Raw genomic sequence first — 21,950 nt, 5'->3', positions numbered from 1 at the left:
ACTGAATGGACCGACTTCCATTGCCCAACGACAGCAGCACTTTAATGCCTTGTGGCTACCTTCGATGGCTGGGATCGGGCTGGAACCCAGACGCTGGCTCTGCTCTCCTCGATCCCAACATCTGGCCAAAAGGTTCGGGTACTTCGTACTTTCAGTTTCGGCCGGCCAAAACTCGTTCCCTCCACCGCTGGCTTTATGCAGCCGCAGCGTTTGCCAAGCCAAGCGAACGAACCGATCAGATTGCATTCGAATCCCGCTCAGAGCTCGGCTCAGCACAGGCCAAGCTATGCTGTATGGTGGCCGTGTCTGTGTGGCCATTATATAATCCAGTTAATTTCTTTAACAATTTTTGTTTCTCCTCGCCGTCTTCGTTGTTTTGCTAGACGAGAGGCCTCTCCAGCCAGCGTCATTCGTTGTTTGGACCCCGCGTTGCTTGGACGTACTTTTCAGTCGGCGCGTCGTCTCTCGAAGATCGTCTGACATTGCCACAGCTCGAGGAGACACAAGATATAAGTCGTGGCCCCAGACCCCGCATCAAGGATTGCAGCTCGGGCGTTTGGCATTGCGCATACGCAGCGTGTGACGTGCTTTAATAAGCGATAAAGGAATCTTGAATAGGGTGTAAGTGCGAAAGTGTGTGTGATTGTGATGAGTCATAGGAGTCCTGTAAGATAATAATTTACTGCGAAACTTCAAGGGATTTTCCAATAAATTTGGTATAATGAAATATCTCAAGTGCAAAAGGAGCAATCGGTATAAAATTATCAAAGATTTATAAATAATTTCCCAAAGAAAGCTCAAAAATTCAACGCAATATCAAGCCAACCTCCAGACCTGTGATGATATTTTTTTAAAAAACTCTAGTTGAAGAGCTCTAAGACGCCACCGCAAAGTATAATTTGATTTTCAGGCGCAATTCAATCAAAAAGCAATCAAAACCTGAGCGATACGAGCATCGAAACGCAATTAACCTTTAGACAGCGAATTCGACCCGTCGTTACTAGCTGCCTTCGAGAAACCGCGAGTAAGCCACCTTCCTGAAAATCAATCAGCCAAGAGAACATGGGGCTGTGGACCCACAATTACCGAATAAGCCACGATTGCACCGCCTGTTGCATTATCGGCCAGTTGGCCACACAAAGCCACGCAAGCCACAACGAGCTCCTAATAAACATGTTGAAACTGCTGGCGAAAGAGAGGGGTAGATGCAGCGCGAAAGAGACGGCAAGCGGGATCCAGCGGGCGCGTTGCCCAATGACATTTTGAAATCGCATTTCCAGTTGGGGGAAAACCGACAAAACGAAAATTGAAAAACCGACAAACAGTAAAGTGAGGAAAAAAGAAACGAAAGCGAATGCAAATTTTCGACCAACAGAAATCAATTAAATGGCACAGAGTTCGCAACGAGTCGAAGAGCCATCACGTATGCAAATGGGTCGGTGTCATGGGAAAACGGATTTGATTATCGGGGGCTCAGAGGCGATAAAGACAAAGGGCAAGGGACTACGGACGGCCGCAAAACAATCAAATCGAGCCGCAGCTCGGATCACAAATTGTGTGCAAATATTGGGGGACAGCCGGGCGTGTTGGTGCATCCCATGATCGCACTTTGTTTACCTGCCAAGTCAAGCAGTGACTCCCAAATGGGGGACTTTGTTCAGCCGCTTTCCCCTCGCTTTTCCCTACATGCCTCCGCTTTATTGTGATGCAACGAGCTCAACTCGGGCAAACAGTGGAACTCTTTCTTGTACTAGCTAATTGTGAACATTGTCTTGGGCTTAACATGTCCATTTTTTCTGACCCGCTTTCGGTAAACAGTTTTGAACTTGAACCAAATCGCCACTGAGGTTTCGCTTTTTCTTCGGCTTTTTGCCATATTTTATGTGTGGCCATAATGCCAGTTGGTCGCTTTATGGGTCCCCTAACAACAAAGAAGTGAATAAATTACACATTTTTTCACTTCGTCGCTTTCGAGTTCGCTGAAAATCGTACTGTCCATTTGCATTTGGCTGGTGTTTTAACAAAAACGCGTCTCTTGTGAGTTTTAATTAGCAAATATTTGCAAATTACAGCGTTCCCTTGATCCGGTGGTGCTCGCCTTGAGATCTCCGAGACCTTGAACCAATTTCGATGGGAAGTCCATAACAATCTCATAGATAAACCATGTGCAGAATTATTAAACACGTTTGTTTGTTGATGGCTCAGAATGATGTAATAGACAGACTGCCATATCATTTATTCTCATTTATTTTTATAAATTTAGATGTTTAACAAGAATAATCTCTTTTTCGTTGAAACATAATTTGTAAGAACTGATAAACCCAATTCGCTATTAATCGTATTACTCGCTTGTGGAAAACCCCGACTAACCATGCACTTCTTATCTTTCTTTGTAGTGGCCGCAATCCATGCTAATCGCTTGACCGCACGACAGTAGTCACCAGCTAAGCCAGATCTTCCAGGAACGAAGGAGACCAAGATGGTGCAGGATCAGGGTGAGACCACACCCCTGCCAGAGGCCCTACTGAAGATCGCCAAGCGGGAGTTGCGCGAGGATCGCTGCACCCGGGAGCAGAGTCTGGAGCAGCTCCGGAATTGGGTGGCCAAGAACGAGGACCTGCAGAATGTTCGATGCGACGACACCTTCCTGCTGCGCTTCCTGCGGGCCAAGAAGTTCAGTGTGCCCATGGCGGAGCAGACGCTGCTCAAGTACCTGAACATCCGACGCACATTCCCACACATGAGCACCCAGCTGGACTACCTGGAGCCGCGACTAGGCGACCTCATCGATCAGGGATACATTTTTGCAGTGCCGCAGCGGGATAAGCACGGTCGCCGGGTGGTGATCATCAATGCCAAGGGACTCAATCCGAAAATCCACACCAGCTGCGATCAGGCCAAGGCGCACTTCCTCACCTACGAATGCCTGATGGAGGACCAGGAGACCCAGATCACTGGCCTGTCGCATGTGGGTGACTTTGCCGGCGTGTCCACGGCGCATGTGACCAACTGGAACCCCACGGAGTTTGCCCGCATCTTCAAGTGGGGCGAGCAATCGCTGCCCATGCGTCACAAGGAGATCCACCTTATCAATGTGCCCTCCACACTGAAGTGGCTGATCGATTTCGTGAAGAACCGCGTCAGCTCCAAGATGAAGAACCGCCTGATCATCTACGGCAGCGAAAAGGAGCTGATGAAGAGCGTGGATCAGGGGTGCCTTCCCTTGGAGATGGGTGGCACCATGCCCATGCGTGAGATGATCGAGCTGTGGAAGCAGGAGCTGGCGGCCAAGCGGGATTTGATCCTAAGTCTGGATAAGAGCGTCCTGCTCTCCGATCGTGGAATCCAGCGGAGGAGCAGCTTCAATGCGGAAAAGGCCTCCACCGGCGGTCCCAACTTCGTTTCACAAATCGAGTCCATCGAAGGCAGCTTTAGAAAGCTGGAGTTCGACTAGTCGACCCAGTTCTAGTTGTAGTCTTAGTCCTTAGTCTTAGGCATCATCCGTTAACCCAATGCGCAACGCTTCGCTGGTCCCCCGATCCTGGCCAGGGCCGATCCTGGGGATCCCTGATTCGCTTATCGGTGGCACCCGCTTTACTCATCCAGCGCTTCTTTGTATACTGTTTTGTTTGGCGTACAATAAACGAGAGGAATAACTTGGAACCTTCTGACTTGCATTCACTTGGTTTTCTGGTGGCCGGCGTAATGTGGCCAATGGCTTAACTCCTGCTGCAGTGCCTCCGTACTGCTGCCCGCTATGTACACTTGGTACTCTGGCTGGAGTTTCCGGCGTTTCAAGGATTCCAGGATCAGTGCCTGCGCTGTCTTCAACTGGCAAGTGCTGGGTGCTCTTCGGCTGAAGTTTCCCACAAAGGCCATGACCAGAGAACTGTTTCCAGGCAGATCCCTCGAGAAATTGCTCTCGTACTGCCACCCTCGGACTTCGAAGGCCTGGCAGTCCCCAGTTATGAGGAAGTTGTAGGGCAGCTCCTCCAAAAGGGACCGCTAAGGATTCGAAAAGGTTTGATTTTTTTTTGTAAGACATAGTTTCGATTACTTTACCTGCAGGTTTTTTAATACTTCTGGGCAATCCTCTCGACACTCGGTGCTCTCCGTGTGCGTAAAAATGACATTGATCGGATCCAACAGAGTTCCCTGACCCTGAAGCTCCGCATCCGACCATATTTCATGCTCTACCAGACTAAGTCGGTAGCCGAAGTCCGGCATTTGGGCTGCAAGCATTGTAAAGTGATTCAGTCATTAGGTAGCATTGACCATCCTATAAAAAACAAATTTTCAGAAATTTACCAATGAATCATCATCTACATTCAGATGCGTGAAAAAACCAAACTTTGATTTTGCACACTATAGTAACAACTCCTTATAAAATGGAATTTTAAGTAGCGAACTTAAAAAAATTTTTCAGGTATGTAAATTAATATCAAATTTTTTAAAAACAACAATGCTATAACTAAAATGTATAATAATTTGGAGTTCAATTATATTTTTCCACATTTGACATATGACAAAACACAAAAAGAAACTATAAAAAATAATTAAAAATTGTAGTAAACAATGTTTTTAGTTTTTATGATTTAAAATTTAAATAAGCTTGCTAATATTTTGTAGTCACTTTCTCGCATACGTTGTCCACTTCCGCCACAAAAACTCAGAGGTTCAGCTTATCATAACTCACAGCTAATTCAGATTTATTTATTTTAAGAAAAGCGAATTGAGCACGTACGCGCGCTCCCCGTCCCCCATCAGCTGGGAAACTCACTTTGTCTCCAGAGTAAATACGCGGCCAGTCCCAAGGCGGAGGCACACATGACCAGAAATCCGACCGATTGCCAATTGAAGCAGTCTTTTATGAGGATCGAGTTTCCGGAGGAGGAGGAGGAGTTGGCAGATGATGTGGGTGACTTATTGGACCTCTGAGTTGCTGCCAGCAGGGGAGTAGATTCGCTGACCCCGCCATCCTCTTGGACCCGAATGCAGATATTCTCGGTGGACCCACTACTGCCATATGAAGACCGGGAGGTCGCAGCTGGCGAGGGGCTACGGCGTCCTATCGTAGCGAAATATAGAGCAAACAACACATTACGGAGCTTAGGAAAGATAAAACTGTGCATATGATTAGTCCAGTGGCACAGTTTGTCCAGGCTACTCTCGTCTTGGTGGGCATAGTACTTGCTGATCGCACGCAGACTATGGGCGCTAACGAAGATCGGCATCTTGCCTCCAACTGATGTGATAGCCGAAAAGATGCTACACATCTCACCCCTTTCTTGCTATCTTATCGAGAGACTGGCTATCTATCGTGGGACTTACCCATTATCACGGCTAAGTGGCTGGAGTCCATGGTTAAACTGCTCCAGCTGCAGCCTCGGCATCAAGGTGGTGGTGCTGTGGAGTGGGTCAGCCCCTTACCGGATCGCACTGGAACGCACCACTTGATCGATCAATCGGCGCTGGCAACCACCGCCAGCAGAATGCACAAAACGACTGAGACGAGACGAGAACAAGGGAGAGAGCCCGCATGAAGCACAACATTTCCATAAATCACCAGCTGGACGCTTTTAGGGGATCTCTTATCAGAAATACTCTTAAACTCTCTTAGCCTGGGGATGACTTTAAAGCCCGGAGTAACATTCGCATTGCGTTTATTTGCCTTTCGCATTCTGATATTTTCAACTAGACTCTAATAACAATCATAAATGGGTTTCGCTTTATACACAGAAGTTGGCTTTGCTTAATTTACAGTGCAGTGGCTGCTCCTCCCTTAAGACTAACTTAGGCCTGGGAACCGTAATAAGTTATGAGCATGCTGGCCAGTCCAGGTGGCAGACGCAAAAACACTTAATTGGACACTGGACAGAGACGTGGCCTGGGACTTGGAACCATTTTAAAAGTTGACGAAAGACAAGACATTGAGTTAAAACCGTTCGAAAATCGAAACGAAATGCATTCGCTTAGGTGCCTAAACTAAACTTATCGGGTATTACTTTCCGCACGGGGTTGACCCAATCCAGCAGCTGCCCGTTTCAAGGGTTCCTACACACAGCCTTTACTTGAAGGACCTCCAGATCTGCCAGGTGCACAGGGCGGCCGAGAGCAGGGACACGCCGCGGTGCAAGTATTTGGTTTTGGAGTTGGGCGAGTAGCCCAGGATCACAGGCGAGGATACATCTGTCAGTGGGAGTTTCTCCAACACGGTGTCGTTGTTTTCCACCTGTAGAAGTAAGGAATGTCATTGGCTTATCCAGGATTTGGGAGGTACGTATTTGCAGACCTGGTATTGACAACAGGGATCATAGTTCCAGGACACCGTGTAGAGGCCCGTGCAGAAGAGCGAGAGGGCGCAAGCGGGGGCTGCAATGATGGGGCGATCCCGCCAGAGCAGGCTGGCCACCAGGGAAACCACTCCAGTAGCCACCGCTGTCTTGTGCAGGCAGTTGCCCACCCAAATCCAACGACCTGCAATCACAAATAAAATGTGTTAAATATAATTATAAACAATTTTGCTTTAATTGGAAATAAAATTTAAAATGCTAGTAATATATTTTGAAATTGATCATACTTTTGTAATATGTAAATGGAAATTTAAGTCTGTCATTTTTGATCGATTCTATTATAAGTTTTATAGGATGTTATACTTAAAAAGTATGAAGAGCTAACTTTTTCCAATAACAAGCTTACAAAATAATAGATCTTACAGGGAACCATCTTATAAAGGAGGTGTTCCCAAGAGCTCACCAGTTTCGTCGCCCAGGCGCGGCGGCTCTATGATGATGAAGTCCACCTTGGCCTCCAGCGCCTTGTCCAGTTCCGCCTCGAACCTTTCGTGGGCATTGGAGCTGTCGTAGACCTCGCGGATGACATGGAACGTGGGCACCTTACTCGTGCTGCAGAAAGAGCCCGAAAACAAACAAATCAATCGCGGCTATCTGGGTGTGGAATCCAAGGTTAAGGTCGAGATTAAGCTCCAAACGGGCAGAAGCCATTGTGCGGGGAGATAAATAAAGAAGCCGCCTGGTAAATTGCATAACCAGAGAAGGTGCACTTCGCGATCTGGAACTGGGCTGCGCCCAGGCACAGCTCGTTGCGTAATCCTCACTGCATCAACGCCGCTCGCAGTAATATTTACCTTTCTATGTTTCTGCTAACCATTTTACTAATAAATTTGTTGTTTTTTATTTTGTTAATAAACTCAGTGCGGCCGCAGCTGGGCCGTTAAAATATACCAACTATTCAAGAAATGAATACCAAAAATGCAGAGCAATATACCAAGTAAATACCCTGTTGGGCGGGATTCACCACAAGATTTGAACCACATCGTTAATAAGATCGTTTGTGTGATTAGTTCTTAGTTCTTGTTTTAAAGTACATTACCAAATCTCGATCGTGTAAAACGTTCGTTTGTTACAGCCCGGGATAAAAGGCTAACGTTTTATATTGATTCATATAACTAATATTATGCTTATCTTAAAAGCTTGTTTTACTATTATATCTTATGTCTTTAAATGTCAATAAACGACGTTTTTATTTAAATTATCAGCCAAAGCACCATTCTAGAAAGACCGTATTTTATATTTGAATTTAACGGTTTCAATTTCAAGGCATTGGCAACCCTAACATTTCAGCGGAATCACCCTGTGAACCAGTTCTGCAGCAACGCCACGGCCACCCTGTGGCCCAGCTGTTTGGTGGAACGCAAACAAATTCATTAATTTCAATTTCACCGGTTAAAGTGCTTGCATTAACTTAAGTATTAACTAAACTTAAGTGCTAATCGATAATAGGCAGTAAAGACGTATAGGGCTCACACTAAGCAATACGATCTGGTCGCGCCGAGTGGGGAAGACTTGAAAATGGAAAAACAACAGCACCTCTTGCCGCTCCCGGAATTGCACGACGACAAGCACAGGCACAAACAGTCCAATGGCGAGAACAGCAATCGCTTCCGGCCGCCCAAGTACAAGACGCGCGGCTACGTCGCCGTGGACAACAACAACCTGAACCGGAGCCAATCGCTGGGCTCCTGCAGCGCCAACAGTTCCCAGATCGCCCACGCCATCTCCTTCCGGGACGCAGGATGTCCGGATGCCAGCACTCTGCCCTCGTCCCCGGTCCAGGCGGAGCTGAGCAGCCTGTCGCTGTCGCACTTCGAGAGCTGCTTCGAGCGGCTGGCCAAACTGGGCGAGGGATCCTTCGGCGAGGTCTTCCAGGTGCGCGATCGCACCGACGGCCGGCTGTACGCCGTGAAGATCTCCAAGCAGCTGTTCCGCGGTGAACAGTACCGCGCCGAGCGACTGGAGGAGGTCCGACGATACGAGGAGTTCTCCGGCCACGAGAACTGCATCCGGTTCATCCGCGCCTGGGAGCAGTACGACCGGCTGTACATGCAGATGGAGCTGTGCCGCGAGAGCCTGGAGCAGTACTTGCTGCGCTGCCAAAGAATTCCCGAGGAGCGCATCTGGCACATCCTGCTGGATCTGCTCAGGGGCCTGAAGTCGCTGCACGACCGGAATCTCATCCACCTGGACATCAAGTTGGACAACGTGCTGATTGGCGAGGATGACGAGACGTGCAAGCTGGCGGACTTTGGCCTGGTAATCGATGTGGACAGGGCCAATAGCCACCACGCCACGGAGGGAGACTCCAGGTACATGGCTCCCGAGATCCTGCAGGGCCACTTCTCCAAGGCAGCGGATATCTTCAGCCTGGGCATCGCCATGCTGGAGCTGGCCTGCTACATGGACCTGCCTTCGAATGGGCCGCTTTGGCACGAACTAAGACATGGCATACTGCCCGAGGAGTTCATAAACAGTATGTTTTCTTTGGATTGATTTGATCACCAGTTAACTGCGTCTTCTTTACCACAGAAATATCCCTGGAGCTACAGTCGGTGATTAAGTCCATGATGATGCCTGATCCTGCGCAAAGGCCCACAGCGGATCAACTACTCTCCCATCCCAAGCTGCAGCACCTGCAACAGAAGCGCAAGTCGCTAATGAATCTCAGTATGCTGGTAAGAGGGCGTCGAAGCTCCCTCACGATCCTTTCTAATCTCTATTGTTTCAGTCGCGAAGTTTGAGGCGATCACGACGCGCCGTCTGGGGAAGAATGTGCAATTGGAAAACGGCCGCCTTTCGTTATCTCCTCTACTTCCTGGAAGTCCTGCATCTTTGCAAGCCCATCGCTCCCTCGCAGCCCAGGATCAACATTGTTCCCACCTCGCCCTCGACCAAAGGAGTGCCTCCAGTGCCCCGGGTGGAGATGCAGCTGGTTGGATCCACACCAATTGCCAATCGCGACTGTTACGCTTCCGATTTTCTTTCCGGCGACGACGCACTGGACCTGTCCAATCAGGGTTCACCCGATGTAATGAATTCCACACCACTGAACACCAACCAGGGAAAATCTCGAATGGATTTACTAAAAAATAAGTGAGTCTCCTTATTGGCTAAACCCTAGACTATCTTTTAACCTAATCCCTTTGCAGCGTGGACTCGCTGGGCAGGTTCGTCCAGGTGCACGACTTCGAAAGTCCCTGCTCCGCTTTGTCTTCCGCGAAGGTCCTCGACACTTCCTCGTTCCGGCGCAAAAAGCTCTTCGTCCTGGAATTCGACGACGAGTGAATGCGGAAGCAACGAAAAATTGAAACTCATTGAATTTATGATACAAACAATATCAGTTACGAAACACATACCAGATACATATGGCAACAGAATATATCGTTAATTGTATTTAGCTTAGTTGTAGACCGTAGAGTTGTACGAAGTTCCCTAGATTTAGTCTTACAATTGTGTAATGTTAATGCTTCTTTAGAAGAACTTGTTGAACTTGAACATATAATCATGTGATATACATACGAAAAGCGATTTGAAAAGTTTAAAAATAAAAACAGCTGATTGATGTTGTACTCAATCTCAACCAGATATTTATAATTTTTTTTTAATAAAATGAAAATTTTAAAATTGCTAATTTTTTTTAAATTTGTATTTGTTAAGCAAGCTAGAAATAGCTAGTAAAAGGCTAGAGCTACAGCACTTGCTTTGTTGGAATCAAGATCCGGCAACGCTGCCACTCGCACGTTTTTGAAAACGTAAACAAAGAGGAAATTAAACAAAATGACCAGGAAAAAGGCTCCCAAAAAGAAAACCGAGGTTGTCTTCGACAACAAGAAGCGGGTGTAAGTGGAAGCAAGAGATAAACACATAAGGTATTACATTTCTTAAACAAACCCCACAGAGAGTTCCTAAGTGGCTTCCGGAAGAGGAAGAATGAGCGGCGATCACGAGCCAAGGCGGAGCTGGAGAGGAACCTCAAGAATGAGCGCAAACGCATCCGGCAGGAGGTGAAGGATGGCTTCAACCACCTGAAGAAGACCTTCGAGCCCCTGCGCGAACTCACCGAGGAGGACAAGGCGGAGGAGAAGCAGCAGGAAGAGACCTACGAAGACGACGAAGTGCAGGTGAAGATCGTGGAGCTGACCACCAATGATCTGGCAGCCAAGCGCAACATGTTGGGCGCCAACACGGCCGAGGAGAGTGAGCCCGAGGAGCAGGAACCCCAAAGCGAGGAGGACGAGTCCTGCCAGCCCAACAGGATACCCGGCATGGACTTCGATCCCAATGCTCGCAAACGCAAGCCCAAAACGGAAGAGGAGGAGGAGCGGCCCAAGGCCAAGAAGGCCAACACCACATCCCAGCCAGACATCAAGAGCAAAAAGGATCTCGACCGCCTGATGAAGACCAAGACACTGAAGAAAATGCACCAGAGCAAGCTGTTCAAGCAGAAGGAGCGCCTGGACAAGAAGAACAACCAGAAGAAGGCCAAGCGGGACCGCAACAACACCATCAAGAGCGTGCCGAAGCACCAGCGCAAGCAGCTCAAGTACGGCAAGTCCAACCAGACCAAGTACCGAAAGGGCCGGATGGTCAACAAGAAGGAGCTGCGGCGGAAGCGGAACGCCGACTAAGTTTAGCCTTTAGCATAGTTTGTTTTACGGTTTATTTACTATTACTCTAGTTGATCAAATAAACTGTTTAATTCCTGGCTTGTACAATAATTTTGCTAACACGCCGGTCGATCTTCTCTCGCCTGCGCACATAATTCTCGGTCGTATTCATAGTACATATACATCCAACATGCTTTATTTTTTTGGGTTATTAACATTGGCAATATCGCTGCTCGCCGCTGTTCGGTTATGCTCTATAAATAAAAGGGGGGCGCCGCTAAAATTACACTCGATTTTTCATGGGTCTAGGTCTATTCTCGAAATCTATGTACAAACTTTACTTGCTTGGTTCTCTAATATTAGTCTTAAAATATTGGGTTGCTTTATTTCCATTATGCGCAGCTGTCAAGCATTTTAGTGTTTGCTTTTTCGGGGTTAACATTTTTTAAAAATGAAACATTAGAGCGTGGCGGCATTGGAGCGGCAACCTCGGATCCTCGCAGACGCAGGGCCACCGCTCGAATGTATCAAAACGTAGTCCTGCCAAACACATACAAATGCCAAAAACAATCTCGCATTATTTTCTCATACTTATCGATAGGCTTAGGTGCTAATGGGGCCGTGATGGGGTAGGGATTCGGGATGATGTGGGGGGCAACAGTTACGCTCTAGCTTATACCTTACAGTCCTACGTCTACTCCTACTTCTAATATGTTCATCAGCAGTTAAAAAACGTTTACAAAACTCATGCGAAATTGAAATCCAATAACAAATGCACACGCCGCAGTCGCATCGACGTCTCCTCCTCCTGCCGCTCCGCGCCAATCCGCATCCAGTTACGACTGCTGCTGCTGCTGCTGTGCCGATGGCTGCCTTCGGCTGAAGCCACCGCCGGCGGCCAGGTGACGCTGGAGGGCCTGGCGCTGGAACTTGCTGCCCGGTCCGCCAAAGCGGTTGAACTTGAACTTGTTGCGCTGCTGGTAGTTCGGGCGAAAGTTCTGGTAGAAGCGCGGAAATCCGCCACCTCCGCCGCCATTCTTGCTCCAGCGCTTCTGACCCTCGTACTCCTGGAATGGATTGTAGCCGGGCGTGCTGTTGCTGGCATTGCTGCTGTTGTTCCCCTTGGCCGAGCCGGACTTCACCTTGCGCTGCCGGCCGCGGTCCATCTCGTTTTCCTCGTCGTCCTCGAGGTCCCGCTGCCGCTGCTCTCGCGCATCCACCAGTACCTGCAGAAAACGCAGAATATTCAACAATTAGAACGGAGTTTGTACCATGCTAATGCGAGGGCTGGCATGCGCTTGGTAATGAAGCTTATGCAGATGAGGTACGCTCACGAAAGAACACTGGGATGCATATTGTATTCGAAATGGGTGAGTGGCTTACGGTTTACGGTTCACGGTTGACAGGTTATCAGGCAAAACGGTAACGGCACGGTTGAATTTATGGCGTATCGGGCGGGGAGGGGAAAGAAAGAACGTGCCGGCCAGCAGTCAAATCATAAGCTTCATTGCACGGGCCACGGATGCGCAGTCATCGGGTGAATTACCTAGGCTCTGGTGCAGTCTGTCAGCCACATCCCCTTCCGCAATGACTTTCGCAACTCTCTCACTGCCTCTATACACTCTTAACGCTTAGCGAAGGGGGGCCGCGTTGGGGAGTCCGTCTCCGGTTGGGGATCGGACACCGTCAACGCAATCACAGACTATTCGGGGTAATCGTACTGTTTGTATTGTGTGTGCTTTGCGGGGAAACCGAAAGGGCCTCGCCTGCGTCTGAGACCGCTACTGCAATTACGACCACGTCGTTACTGCCACTGCCACTGCCGCTGGCCGCGTTGACTGCTGCCGAGCTCTCGACGATATCGCTGCCATCCAAACTGCCGTGACCAGCTATCCGTTTAGCACAAACCAACTCAAAAGGCTAAATGAATGGGGATAATGTGGAAACAAATGCAAATTACAAACAAGTTCGTTTAGTAAATCAACACAATCCAATTGCTCTTCATGCAGCAACTAAATAAAGAAGACCAAGTAACCAGACAAAGAACGAAACTTAAGTGAAAGGCGCAGTAGCAGTTGTGATGAGAACAAGATGTTAATTTTAAATTAATTTTGATCTTATTGAAACCCCAACGTTCTTTTTGAAGCAAGCCCTTAGGAAAAATTTCCACTATATAGTTTAGTATAGGGACACGTGTCCATAGATAAAAAGCCGAAAAAGCAGTAGGTACCGAACTTCTCCCTGAACTCACCTCTTTCTCGAGCTCCGCGGGCTTGCCATTCCAACTGAGCACCGAGGAGCCGTATCCACGATGCGATTGCTTCAGCAGCTCGTTGATGGTGCTGCCATTGGAGGTGGCCTCGCTTTGGTATCCATTGCCGACCCTTGGCTGCTGGTGCGACTTGACCGCGCTGCCGTTGAGCAACTTCTGGCGCTTGGCGCCCGGCGTTGTCGGCGAGTCTGCAGAGGGTTTGCCACTGGCGAACGGATTGCGATGCGTCTTGCTGGGCGTCTGGATTTTGGCTGCCGGCGCTTCCTCCTCCTCATCGTCGTCGTCGACATCATCATCATCGTCGTCGTGGTTAGCTTGAACGTCATCGGTTCGAGTAACCTTCCAGATACCCGTCTTCGATTTGATAACTGCAGGCGAGGGTGGTGTCTTGGGCGAGGGTGGTGCTCTGCTTTGTGACTGCGATTGCTTCTGTGGGTGCCAGCCATTGGTTAGCTGGATGCTAGGCTCGTCCTCCTCATCGTCGTCGTCCTCGCTTTCGGGCGCCTTCTTCAGGCTCTTGAATATCTCGTCTATGGCATCAGTCTTTTGTTTGCTGTTGTTAACGTGAACCGATGACGAGGCGGAGCCGTTGGTGTGGCCATTGGTCTTGCCGTGACCGTTGGTCTGTCCAGACTCCTGTTCCGACTCGCTTGAGTCGGAACCACTACGACGCTTTCGGGGATTGGGCAGTGGCGCCTCCTCCTCCTCGGATGCGGATTCGTAGGGCACTAGACTTTTCAGTGGCGTTTTGACGGGAGTCTTTACTTGGACCTTCATCGGCGCCTTCGGCTTCTCCGTGTGATCCTCCGTCATCTTGGGCATGCTCGGTAGCTGGGCTGTTGTTGGCCTGGTCTTCATTTCCTCGTCGCTGTCTTCATCCTCCGAGGAGATTGGCAGATATTGTTGCTGGTTTATTGATTTGTGGTTGCTGCTGTTGCTGCTGGTGGAGGAACTTTTGTTACCATTTGCAGTGGGAGCTGGACTAGCATCGCCTTTAGCGAGTGTGCCAGCCAGTGAAGGCTTCGCAGATTCCTGAAACTTTCCGGTCCCCAGCTGGAGACCGTTTTGCTGATTTTGCTGGTGGTGCTGCTTGAATTGGATGGCCGTCTTCTGGGCATTGCCATTGCTGAAGCCGTTGATTCCGCCGGGCGGCAGCTGTGGTCCGATGAAACGGGTTGGCGAAGGCGAGGACACAGTCGCCGCCGGCACTGGCAGCGTGCTGTGGCCGTTGGTCAGACGCACCCCATTGGGCCTGTTAGCCGCCGGACTGGCAGCCTGAGACAGGTCCAGTTCGTAGAACATAATATAGGCATTTGTGTTGCAGACACTATGCATTGCGATGGGACGCACGTAGCTGTCATCGAAGTTGTAATAGCTCCCCGAATCCGTAGAGCCAATGGCCGTATAGTGACCGCAGTGCTGGGAGACTCCCAGATGGGTGACCATCGAGACCAAGCGGTAGGTGAGCGGCTGAGCTTGGGCTGCTGGCGAACGAGCAGCGTATTTGCTCAGATCGATGCGTGGCTTGAAGGCGATCTGCTTGGTCAGTTTGTTGCCTATCATCGAGAAACGCTTAAGCTGGATGCACAGCGTGATGGGGGCCCGCTCCAAGGAGAACTGTTTGGTTGCAGATACCTGAAAGAGATGTGCTTGTTAACAACAGTGTGGGCGATGGAGGCCAGGAAACACCTACCTTCTTCTTGCAGCCCTCGCACTTGTATCCCATATCCTCGAGCCGCTCGCGAGAGAAGTGTCCCTCGAAGGCATCCTCCAGAGAGTCGGCCTTGCGGATGTCGAGCAACAGATCCTGAAAGTGCTGGAACGTGATGGACACGTGATTGCAACTTAGACAGCGCACCTCGCTGCGCAGATAGCCGCCGAAGATCTGCCCCAGCGGCGTGGTCTCCTTCACCAGCTGGTCCAGCTCTTTGAAGTTGCGGAAACGCATCAGATAGGCTCGCTCCATGGCTTCGACGAGGAAGCGGAGAAACTCGTGCGCATCCTCCTGCCTTCCGACGACCATGTGCTTGCAGATCTGCTTCAGCTTCGAGTAGATGAGGAAGGGCCTGACGGCCGACTGATTGCTTTGTGTGGCCTGCAGGGTCTTGGCCATGGCGCAGACGATGCAGCAGCCACCGGATTCGGCCACATTGCAGTTCTCCAAATGCGCCTGCTCCGAAACGAGCCAATTGGCCAGCGCGGGGATGTGCAGGAGCGCCTGGAGCGTGGAGTTGAGGTAGCAGGTGTTGCCCACGTTGATCATGCCCGAGCCGACCTGCCATTTGCGCTCCGACTGCTTCCAGCCGATGCGTATGTTCTCCCGCGGATACAGGACCCTCTTCGGTTTGGGCAGCTCATTGGGATTGTTAGTGGGATGCGGATGATTGTTGTGGTTGTTGTGGTGCGACTGATTGTGGGCCTGCTCCGTTGACTTGCGAGCTCCGTTGTTGTCTGCAAGGGGAAAGAGGATGGTAGCCAGTTTAAGCACGTGCCACAGGAGCTGGCAGCAGGGCAACAGGAGCAGTTTGAACAGCAGCCACAGGGCGAACCCGTCCACCATTATCACAGTCATAATGCATTTAGTGGATCGAATCCCTTTGTCAGAATTATCACTCGCTTGCTGCCTGCGCACCGTGCTGCCAAAATAAAAATAAAACGAGCTGTGCTCGCTGTGGAAACTGCTGACACACAATTGCACACACTCCTACACCTGTGCGCAGTGTTGGAAAGTGCGGTCTCGTTTTGTACCTAGGTACAAAGCTTATTCGTAAAATAAGTTCTTTTTATAATTTTATTTTTTGTAACTGAGAGAAAAGACTAAGCTAGGACAGAAAATCATTCTGAAAAATAAACCTTACTAATTGTGGAACAACAATTTTGCTGGCTTTATTTTAGCATTGTAAAAACTGCTTCAATTTTTAAGAAATCTATTTTTATTTACGTCGTTTCAAATGAAACATATAAGACAAGTTAAAAACTATTTAATTAAATGCAAGATATTATTGTGCTTCTAGCAAAGCAGTTTCCCCCCATCTAGATAAAGTATCTTAATTATTCATAACATTCTCAAGATATGCATAAGGAGGGTACTCAACATTTGTATCTAGGTACACATGATTTAGTTATTACACAACACTGCAGTGCGTTTGATAACAGTGAGCGTCTGAGCGAGATGGCGCTTGGCAGAAGAAGAAAATTAGTGCTGATAACAGCGGGCGAGTGAAAGGGACGGCCACTAAAGAAGCAGACGCAGTGTCTGCTCCGAAGGCGTATAGTTGTCCCGCTCCGACTCAGCGGGTTGGGGCAGCGCAGTGTTGCCAACTGAATTTTTGGCGCGACCTAACAGTGGTTGTTGTAAGCACTCTTCTCCCCTTTTATGCCTTTGTAACTGTGCTCAAGGCATTGACCAGGCCGAAAAGAAAAGAACATCTTGCAGCATCTCCTGCCTCTTGGCTTTGTGTCCGCACTTCCTGCTCCGTGTGACTCACTTCAGCAATCTCGCCTTTGTTTGCGCTCTTTTTATCACACGAGCAGATTGCGACGCATTTACCGCATTAATAATAAAATAAAAAACAAAGCCAATAAAAGTACCGCTGGCGCTGGCCATGTGTGCGGGGGAAAGAGACGGAACTAGAGAGGGGAGCCCTCGTGCTATTCTTTTTTCTACTTTTCCTCGCCTTTTGCCGCTGGTAAGGCAGCACGTTTTTTTCCGCCACAACTTCTGTGAATCAGAAGTTTGGGAAGAGGCGTTGTTGTTGATGCCTTTCCAGCGCACTCTTTGCGGCGTTGTACTTGTTTTGCTTTTCCGCGTATTCCTTTGCATTCTGTTTACACGACACGTACACCACCCAAGCGCCGTCACACACGCACACAGTGGCGCACGAGCGCCTAAAAAGTACAGGTATGCTGCTCTGCCGACGCCGGCGGCGCTGCCCGCAAAATGCAGGCAGAGGAGTGGGAAAAAATCTTAGCGGAAAAACAACACACGTGATTTGTGGAGGGACATTCCCAGAAGATCGGGCAAAAACAAACGGCAGGATACATATGTGTGTATGTACAGCGGCACAGGGGCACAGCGTGTACATAGAGATGGATGTGGCACATGGAAAATTGCGCAAAACTGCCACACAAAGAAGAAACACAGACGAAGGCGGAGACGAAGAAAAGCCACTTTTGCGCTTGCAGGCAACTCTTCGGTGTGCGTTTCTCGCCTGCTCTACTCACCATGTCCGTTTGCGCCCACAACTTTGCCCGTGTTGCTTTTGCCACCGAAGCCGTTGATGGCGCCTGCATTGCCTGGCTTGATGACAATGTACTTGGACTTGAGGTTGTCCAGCACCGATTCGTTGTAGTTGGGCACCTCCTCGTACTCGATTTTGGCCATCAGGATGCGCTTGGCGTTGGCCACCAAGTGGTTCTGCAGGTTGCCTGCCGAGTCCTCGCCGGCTTTGGCCTGGTCGGCCGGGGAGCCCGAGGAGTTGCCGCCAAGGGATTCCCGCAGGGCGGCGTTGACCACATTCGCCGTCTCGCACACGGCCATCGAAACGGGCATGGCGATGCTCCGGCTGGGGACTTGCGGTGGAATTTTGAAGGGGTTGGGTGGAGGTGCGGGCCACCCAGTTAGCTAATGGTCATCGGCGATCCTCGCAGATCCTGCAGATCCTCCTCCGCTCCGCACACACGTCCTTCAGCACGCTCTCTGCTCGCTCTCTCGCCTTGACTCCCTGCTCCACTCCACACACTCTCTTCCTCTGCTTCTTGCTTCACACACCGACTGCGACACCGACACACGCACACTAACGCACTCGGGAACAGTCTTTTTCTGGCTTTTTCGCGCTGCGATTTATTGGCCAACTTAACATTACGATTGGGGAGTACTAGCTTGCAAATCGCCTACAAATTTCGAACGAATTTTACAACGAAATGTCTGCTTTCGAAAATAATGACGATTCCTTCCCTCGTGTTTCTTCCGACTGCGGATTCTCTTTTCGCACCATATTCGTCGTTTGGGGATGCCAACTCGCGCCGAATCGGTGACCGCGGAAATATACTTTTTTACCGTACTTTCCCACAAAAATGTGACAGGCTAGCGGGGTCACCCACCGCACATAGCGCATACACCTACCTATCGATTGATTTCTGGCTGGATTTCCGATTCCTGTTTTGACATACAATAAAATTATTTTAAAATATATATAAATCAGGCGTTCTGTACTTTGAGATGAAAAAAAAATTATAAATGATATAAAAATATTTCTTTATTTGTGGCATTATATTCTCTAGTAATTTTCTAGCGGACACAAGCAAAGTATACTAAAAATACCTAAAAAATAGATTAAAGCAACCCCAAGTCTGAACAGGGCCTTAGTTGTAACGGTATTTTAAACCCTTATCAGTAGCTGACTATCGATAAATATGAATGCGCCTGGCAACCCTTCTGTTATGTTGATGCAACTGTTGAGCTAGAACTTAATTAACACAAGACACCAGTAACCCGAGCAGAATGGCCTCTTCCACAGGTCTCCTGGTAGTGTCCAACATCAAGCACCTGGGCAAATCCCTGCGCGCCATCGAGAAGTACGTGAACTCACTGTACATTCACCTAAATGTGGCGGGTTCAACGTCCACGACGACACCAGTCCCACCGCCTCCGGTTTGGGGTCGTCTAATCTCGCAGCTCTACGCGAACAGCAGCAGCTATGTGGGCAACCAGTTGGATCTAAGGGTCCTTGTCTCGCCCCTCCGACCGGGAGCCAGTGGATCCTTGAAGTTGCGCCAGCCTGTAGATCTGATCTTCTCGGATGCGCATCATCCGGAGCTTTGCGACCGTCTGCGGGCGGATCTCAACATCAGCAAGCCCACCATCTTCCTTGAGGACTCGGCCACGTCGGATTTGAGTGCTCAGCAGGATACTACGCAGGCTCCAAAGATGTATCCCTCGGTTGTCCTTGGTGGAACCTTCGATCGCATCCATCTGGGCCACAAGATATTCCTGACCCAGGCGGTACTGCGCGCCTGCAAACGTCTGGTTGTAGGCGTAACGACCGCCGCCATGACGAAGGGTAAGCACTGGATGATTCGGCAGAAAAGAGTCTTATCTTAATGGCCTTTGCTATCACTGTATGCAGGAAAGACACTACCGGACTTGATTCTGCCCGTGGAAGAGCGTATTGCCCGGCTCAGGGAGTTTCTAATGGACATAGATAGCACGCTCCAATACGAGATTGTGCCAATCGACGATCCCTTCGGGCCCACGCAAGTGGATCCCGACTTGGACATGATTGTAGTCAGTGCCGAGACATTGCGAGGAGGCCAGAAGGTCAATGAAATCCGCAACGCCAAGCAGCTGCGGGAGCTTGAGATCTTTGTGATAGACATAGTGGAGAGCAACGTGCATGATGGCATCCACGAGACCAAGGTCAGCTCGAGTAACACGAGGATTGATCTGCTGGGATCCCGCTGGCGGAGGCCGGAGCATCGCCCACAGCTCCCGGCGCGTCCCCACATCATCGGATTGACTGGGGGGATTGCGTCCGGCAAAAGCAAGATGGCCGAAAGATTGGGGAAACTGGGCGCTCACGTAATCGACTGCGATAAGGTGGCCCACGATGTGTATGAGCCGGGCCAGGTGTGCTACGAGCGAATTGTTCAGCATTTCGGAACGGGCATTGTTTCCCCAGACGGTCGCATCGATCGCACCAAGCTGGGACCTCTGGTGTTTGCAGATCCTAAGGAGCTACAGGCACTCAATGGGATTGTCTGGCCGGAACTCATTGCGGAGGTGAATAGGCGGTTGGACGTCCTGCGGTCCCAGGCCGAGGTGCCCCGTGTGGTGGTCCTAGAGGCGGCTATACTCCTGCGAGCGGGCTGGGAGTCCAATTGCCATGAGGTGTGGTCCATGATTGTGCCGCCGGAGGAGGCTGTGCGACGAATAATCGAACGCAACAACCTGACGGAGGAGGAGGCTAAGAGGCGGCTGGCCAGCCAGGTGCCCAACGCTGAGATCTTGGCCAAGTCGCATGTGATCTTCAGCTCGCAGTGGGATCCCGATTTCACCCAGAAGCAGGCGGAACGTGCCTGGCAAATGCTCACCAAGGAACTGGACTCGCATCAGAGCAGTCTTTAAAACAGATGGATATTCAAATTACCTGCTAACGATTGTTGAACCTTTTTTGTATGTTTCTTTATGCATTTGTTGTACATTGCTTAGTTGTAAGTCGAAAGTTGAAGAGAAGTTCCGGGGAAGTCATTGGGAAAACCGTGAAATTTTCAATGGAATCCTAGTGGGTAACCTAGTGGCTCTCGCCCTTCTTGCCGGCCACTCGCTTGAAGTCGTTCATCTTGGTGGTCATGATGGGCGAGCCGATGAAGCCGATGTAGTCGATCTGCGTCACATCGCCGCCTGATTGATTGTTCTTCACGAAGATCTGGATGTTCTGCACGTTCTGGAATTTGACGTAACGCAGATTCACAGGCACTCCGTTCTCCAGCTCCTTCTCGGCCAGACTGCAAAGTGGTTTAGCACCATGAGTACAGAAATCTTCTTAAGAGTAAGATAATAGCCACCTCAGATCCTGTACACTGGTCATGGACTCGGCCATGTCAAAGTCAATGGTGCGTGGCTGGTTGATGAACAGCTTAACGTCCTTGGGTCCCAGTTGCGAAGGTGCCTTGAACTTCAGCGAGTGGATCTTGACCGCCTGGTTGAAGGTGATGGACAGGATCAGCTGCTCGTCGCAGTCCGACTGCAAGTAGCCACCGGCGGAGACCAGGGCGTGCTTTAAATTGTGGTCATCGGCTTCGTTGAGGCACTCGCACTCCTGCTTCGAGATGAAGGTGTTCAGCTCCATCTGGGAGGAGGAATAAAGATTAGTTTGGGCAGTTTTAGATCCTGGTCGATCCTACCAGACCCTGGCCGTAGTCCTCGCCCGCCTCCTCGCCGCCGCCGGTGCCGATGTGCTCCTGGATCTTGGCCTCCAGTCCGTTGACGTCTGCTCCCTGGATGCGGTCGATCTTGGTCCTGTTTCTGTAGAAGATGAACGTGGGCATGGCCGAAACGCCCTGGCCGGCGGCCGTGTCCTGGCACTTGTCCACGTCGACCTTCAGGAAGATGGCTTTTGGGTACTTGTTGGGGAACATCTCGAAGATGGGCGCGATCCGCTGGCAAGGACCGCACCAGCTGGCCGTGAAGTCCACAACCACAAGACGGACGCCCGCCTGGGCCAGTTCCGCTTGGAAGTGGGCCTCGTCATTGATCACACGCACGGACATGGCGACAAAAAAGGTTTTTTCGTTCGGAGATTTCTCTGCTGCAGGATGGGATGCCGCAGTGCACAGACACTGACAAATGTTATTATTGGCTTTAAATGCGAATTTTTTTTAAAAGATGACTGGCATATAGGGCTCGCTAGGCAATCGGTACATCGATACATCGCAGTGTGACCGCAGATAGGGCTTCGAAAAAAATACTGAAATATATTGACTATGTCTATCGTTTGTTTTATTGTGTTATGTGGGTGTATTTTCAAAGCTATGTAACCTCAGGTTACTTTTATTAATTATTTTAAACAATTTTTAAATACTTTTTAAAGGAACTACGCTTTTTATATTTTTTCGCAATCATATTTATTTTTGCTATCCCCTTATCTGTTTTATGTTTTTAAAAATTAGTATTCTCTGTTTCTATAGTCAATTCAAGTATTCCGCCCAGAGCGC

At 49.6% G+C, this 21,950-nt stretch overlaps 8 protein-coding genes across 14 annotated transcripts; 4 read left to right on the top strand and 4 right to left on the bottom strand.

The window, feature by feature from the left end:
* The first annotated feature begins 239 nt into the window (after window positions 1-239).
* LOC108028632 (alpha-tocopherol transfer protein-like) lies at window positions 240-3,663 on the top strand. Of its 3 annotated transcripts, none has more exons than XM_017100555.2 (2): window positions 240-621; window positions 2,397-3,663. In XM_017100555.2, the coding sequence occupies exon 2, from the start codon at window positions 2,480-2,482 to the stop codon at window positions 3,452-3,454; it is 975 nt and encodes a 324-aa protein (XP_016956044.1). In that variant the 5' UTR covers window positions 240-621; window positions 2,397-2,479; the 3' UTR covers window positions 3,455-3,663. The 3 variants fall into 3 exon arrangements, with proteins under 3 accessions (XP_016956044.1, XP_050741982.1, XP_050741983.1); XM_050886025.1 differs by lacking the exon at window positions 240-621 and adding an exon at window positions 651-1,024; XM_050886026.1 differs by lacking the exon at window positions 240-621 and adding an exon at window positions 2,289-2,305.
* LOC108028631 (peptidoglycan-recognition protein LD) lies at window positions 3,655-5,521 on the bottom strand. Of its 4 annotated transcripts, XM_017100553.3 has the most exons (4): window positions 5,332-5,521; window positions 4,781-5,068; window positions 4,063-4,232; window positions 3,655-4,005 (listed from the first exon to the last, which is right to left on the bottom strand). In XM_017100553.3, exons 1-4 carry the CDS (start codon window positions 5,360-5,362, stop codon window positions 3,679-3,681), a joined length of 816 nt encoding a protein of 271 aa, XP_016956042.1. In that variant the 5' UTR covers window positions 5,363-5,521; the 3' UTR covers window positions 3,655-3,678. The 4 variants fall into 4 exon arrangements, with proteins under 4 accessions (XP_016956042.1, XP_016956041.1, XP_043950817.1 ...); XM_017100552.3 differs by having other exon boundaries at window positions 4,781-5,521; XM_044094882.2 differs by lacking the exon at window positions 5,332-5,521 and having other exon boundaries at window positions 4,063-4,279; window positions 4,781-4,923.
* Window positions 5,522-5,646: 125 nt separating this feature from the next.
* LOC108028633 (transmembrane protein 11 homolog, mitochondrial) lies at window positions 5,647-7,249 on the bottom strand. The gene is made up of 4 exons (XM_017100556.3): window positions 7,148-7,249; window positions 6,757-6,905; window positions 6,293-6,477; window positions 5,647-6,232 (listed from the first exon to the last, which is right to left on the bottom strand). The coding sequence occupies exons 1-4, from the start codon at window positions 7,168-7,170 to the stop codon at window positions 6,068-6,070; spliced, it is 522 nt and encodes a 173-aa protein (XP_016956045.1). The 5' UTR covers window positions 7,171-7,249; the 3' UTR covers window positions 5,647-6,067.
* A 433-nt stretch (window positions 7,250-7,682) lies between these two features.
* On the top strand, window positions 7,683-9,774 carry LOC108028821 (membrane-associated tyrosine- and threonine-specific cdc2-inhibitory kinase). The gene is made up of 4 exons (XM_017100808.3): window positions 7,683-8,829; window positions 8,886-9,031; window positions 9,085-9,449; window positions 9,506-9,774. Exons 1-4 carry the CDS (start codon window positions 7,872-7,874, stop codon window positions 9,639-9,641), a joined length of 1,605 nt encoding a protein of 534 aa, XP_016956297.1. The 5' UTR covers window positions 7,683-7,871; the 3' UTR covers window positions 9,642-9,774.
* A 297-nt stretch (window positions 9,775-10,071) lies between these two features.
* On the top strand, window positions 10,072-11,074 carry LOC108028460 (nucleolar protein 12). Its single transcript, XM_017100316.3, has 2 exons — window positions 10,072-10,195; window positions 10,255-11,074. Exons 1-2 carry the CDS (start codon window positions 10,134-10,136, stop codon window positions 10,982-10,984), a joined length of 792 nt encoding a protein of 263 aa, XP_016955805.1. The 5' UTR covers window positions 10,072-10,133; the 3' UTR covers window positions 10,985-11,074.
* LOC108028459 (ubiquitin carboxyl-terminal hydrolase 36) lies at window positions 11,000-18,238 on the bottom strand. Of its 2 annotated transcripts, none has more exons than XM_017100313.3 (4): window positions 17,460-18,237; window positions 14,929-15,686; window positions 13,215-14,870; window positions 11,000-12,189 (listed from the first exon to the last, which is right to left on the bottom strand). In XM_017100313.3, exons 1-4 carry the CDS (start codon window positions 17,785-17,787, stop codon window positions 11,800-11,802), a joined length of 3,132 nt encoding a protein of 1,043 aa, XP_016955802.1. In that variant the 5' UTR covers window positions 17,788-18,237; the 3' UTR covers window positions 11,000-11,799. The 2 variants fall into 2 exon arrangements, with proteins under 2 accessions (XP_016955802.1, XP_050741901.1); XM_050885944.1 differs by lacking the exon at window positions 11,000-12,189 and adding an exon at window positions 12,347-12,883 and having other exon boundaries at window positions 17,460-18,238.
* Window positions 18,239-18,667: 429 nt separating this feature from the next.
* LOC108028691 (bifunctional coenzyme A synthase) lies at window positions 18,668-20,493 on the top strand. Its single transcript, XM_017100635.3, has 2 exons — window positions 18,668-19,297; window positions 19,364-20,493. Exons 1-2 carry the CDS (start codon window positions 18,739-18,741, stop codon window positions 20,359-20,361), a joined length of 1,557 nt encoding a protein of 518 aa, XP_016956124.1. The 5' UTR covers window positions 18,668-18,738; the 3' UTR covers window positions 20,362-20,493.
* Window positions 20,394-21,670, bottom strand: LOC108028692 (thioredoxin-like protein 1). The gene is made up of 3 exons (XM_017100636.3): window positions 21,141-21,670; window positions 20,802-21,085; window positions 20,394-20,741 (listed from the first exon to the last, which is right to left on the bottom strand). The coding sequence occupies exons 1-3, from the start codon at window positions 21,504-21,506 to the stop codon at window positions 20,528-20,530; spliced, it is 864 nt and encodes a 287-aa protein (XP_016956125.1). The 5' UTR covers window positions 21,507-21,670; the 3' UTR covers window positions 20,394-20,527.
* Window positions 21,671-21,950: the final 280 nt, after the last annotated feature.

This window comes from Drosophila biarmipes, chromosome 3L, assembly GCF_025231255.1.
Source record: "Drosophila biarmipes strain raj3 chromosome 3L, RU_DBia_V1.1, whole genome shotgun sequence".
Lineage (NCBI taxonomy): Eukaryota > Metazoa > Arthropoda > Insecta > Diptera > Drosophilidae > Drosophila > Drosophila biarmipes.
The sequence above is the reverse complement of the archived record's forward strand: the minus strand, read 5'-3'. Positions and strand labels throughout refer to the sequence as shown.

Coding starts and splice junctions, on each gene's coding strand:
- LOC108028460 (XM_017100316.3), top strand. CDS start 10,134: ATGACCAGGAAAAAGGCTCCCAAAAAGAAAACCGAGGTTGTCTTCGAC. Junction 10,196..10,254: donor TTCGACAACAAGAAGCGGGT/GTAAGTGGAAGC, acceptor CAAACCCCACAG/AGAGTTCCTAAGTGGCTTCC.
- LOC108028632 (XM_017100555.2), top strand. CDS start 2,480: ATGGTGCAGGATCAGGGTGAGACCACACCCCTGCCAGAGGCCCTACTG.
- LOC108028631 (XM_017100552.3), bottom strand. CDS start 5,276: ATGTGTAGCATCTTTTCGGCTATCACATCAGTTGGAGGCAAGATGCCG. Junction 4,233..4,780: donor GTATTTACTCTGGAGACAAA/GTGAGTTTCCCA, acceptor CAATGCTTGCAG/CCCAAATGCCGGACTTCGGC. Junction 4,006..4,062: donor AAGTATTAAAAAACCTGCAG/GTAAAGTAATCG, acceptor TCGAATCCTTAG/CGGTCCCTTTTGGAGGAGCT.
- LOC108028692 (XM_017100636.3), bottom strand. CDS start 21,506: ATGTCCGTGCGTGTGATCAATGACGAGGCCCACTTCCAAGCGGAACTG. Junction 21,086..21,140: donor AGGACTACGGCCAGGGTCTG/GTAGGATCGACC, acceptor TCCTCCTCCCAG/ATGGAGCTGAACACCTTCAT. Junction 20,742..20,801: donor ACCAGTGTACAGGATCTGAG/GTGGCTATTATC, acceptor ACCACTTTGCAG/TCTGGCCGAGAAGGAGCTGG.
- LOC108028691 (XM_017100635.3), top strand. CDS start 18,739: ATGGCCTCTTCCACAGGTCTCCTGGTAGTGTCCAACATCAAGCACCTG. Junction 19,298..19,363: donor GACCGCCGCCATGACGAAGG/GTAAGCACTGGA, acceptor CACTGTATGCAG/GAAAGACACTACCGGACTTG.
- LOC108028633 (XM_017100556.3), bottom strand. CDS start 7,170: ATGGTTAGCAGAAACATAGAAAG. Junction 6,906..7,147: donor GTTAGCAGAAACATAGAAAG/GTAAATATTACT, acceptor CTCTTTCTGCAG/CACGAGTAAGGTGCCCACGT. Junction 6,478..6,756: donor GCGCCTGGGCGACGAAACTG/GTGAGCTCTTGG, acceptor TTGTGATTGCAG/GTCGTTGGATTTGGGTGGGC.
- LOC108028821 (XM_017100808.3), top strand. CDS start 7,872: ATGGAAAAACAACAGCACCTCTTGCCGCTCCCGGAATTGCACGACGAC. Junction 8,830..8,885: donor GCCCGAGGAGTTCATAAACA/GTATGTTTTCTT, acceptor TCTTTACCACAG/AAATATCCCTGGAGCTACAG. Junction 9,450..9,505: donor ATGGATTTACTAAAAAATAA/GTGAGTCTCCTT, acceptor ATCCCTTTGCAG/CGTGGACTCGCTGGGCAGGT.
- LOC108028459 (XM_017100313.3), bottom strand. CDS start 17,787: ATGCCCGTTTCGATGGCCGTGTGCGAGACGGCGAATGTGGTCAACGCC. Junction 15,687..17,459: donor TGTGGGCGCAAACGGACATG/GTGAGTAGAGCA, acceptor TTCCCCTTGCAG/ACAACAACGGAGCTCGCAAG. Junction 14,871..14,928: donor GCGAGGGCTGCAAGAAGAAG/GTAGGTGTTTCC, acceptor CATCTCTTTCAG/GTATCTGCAACCAAACAGTT.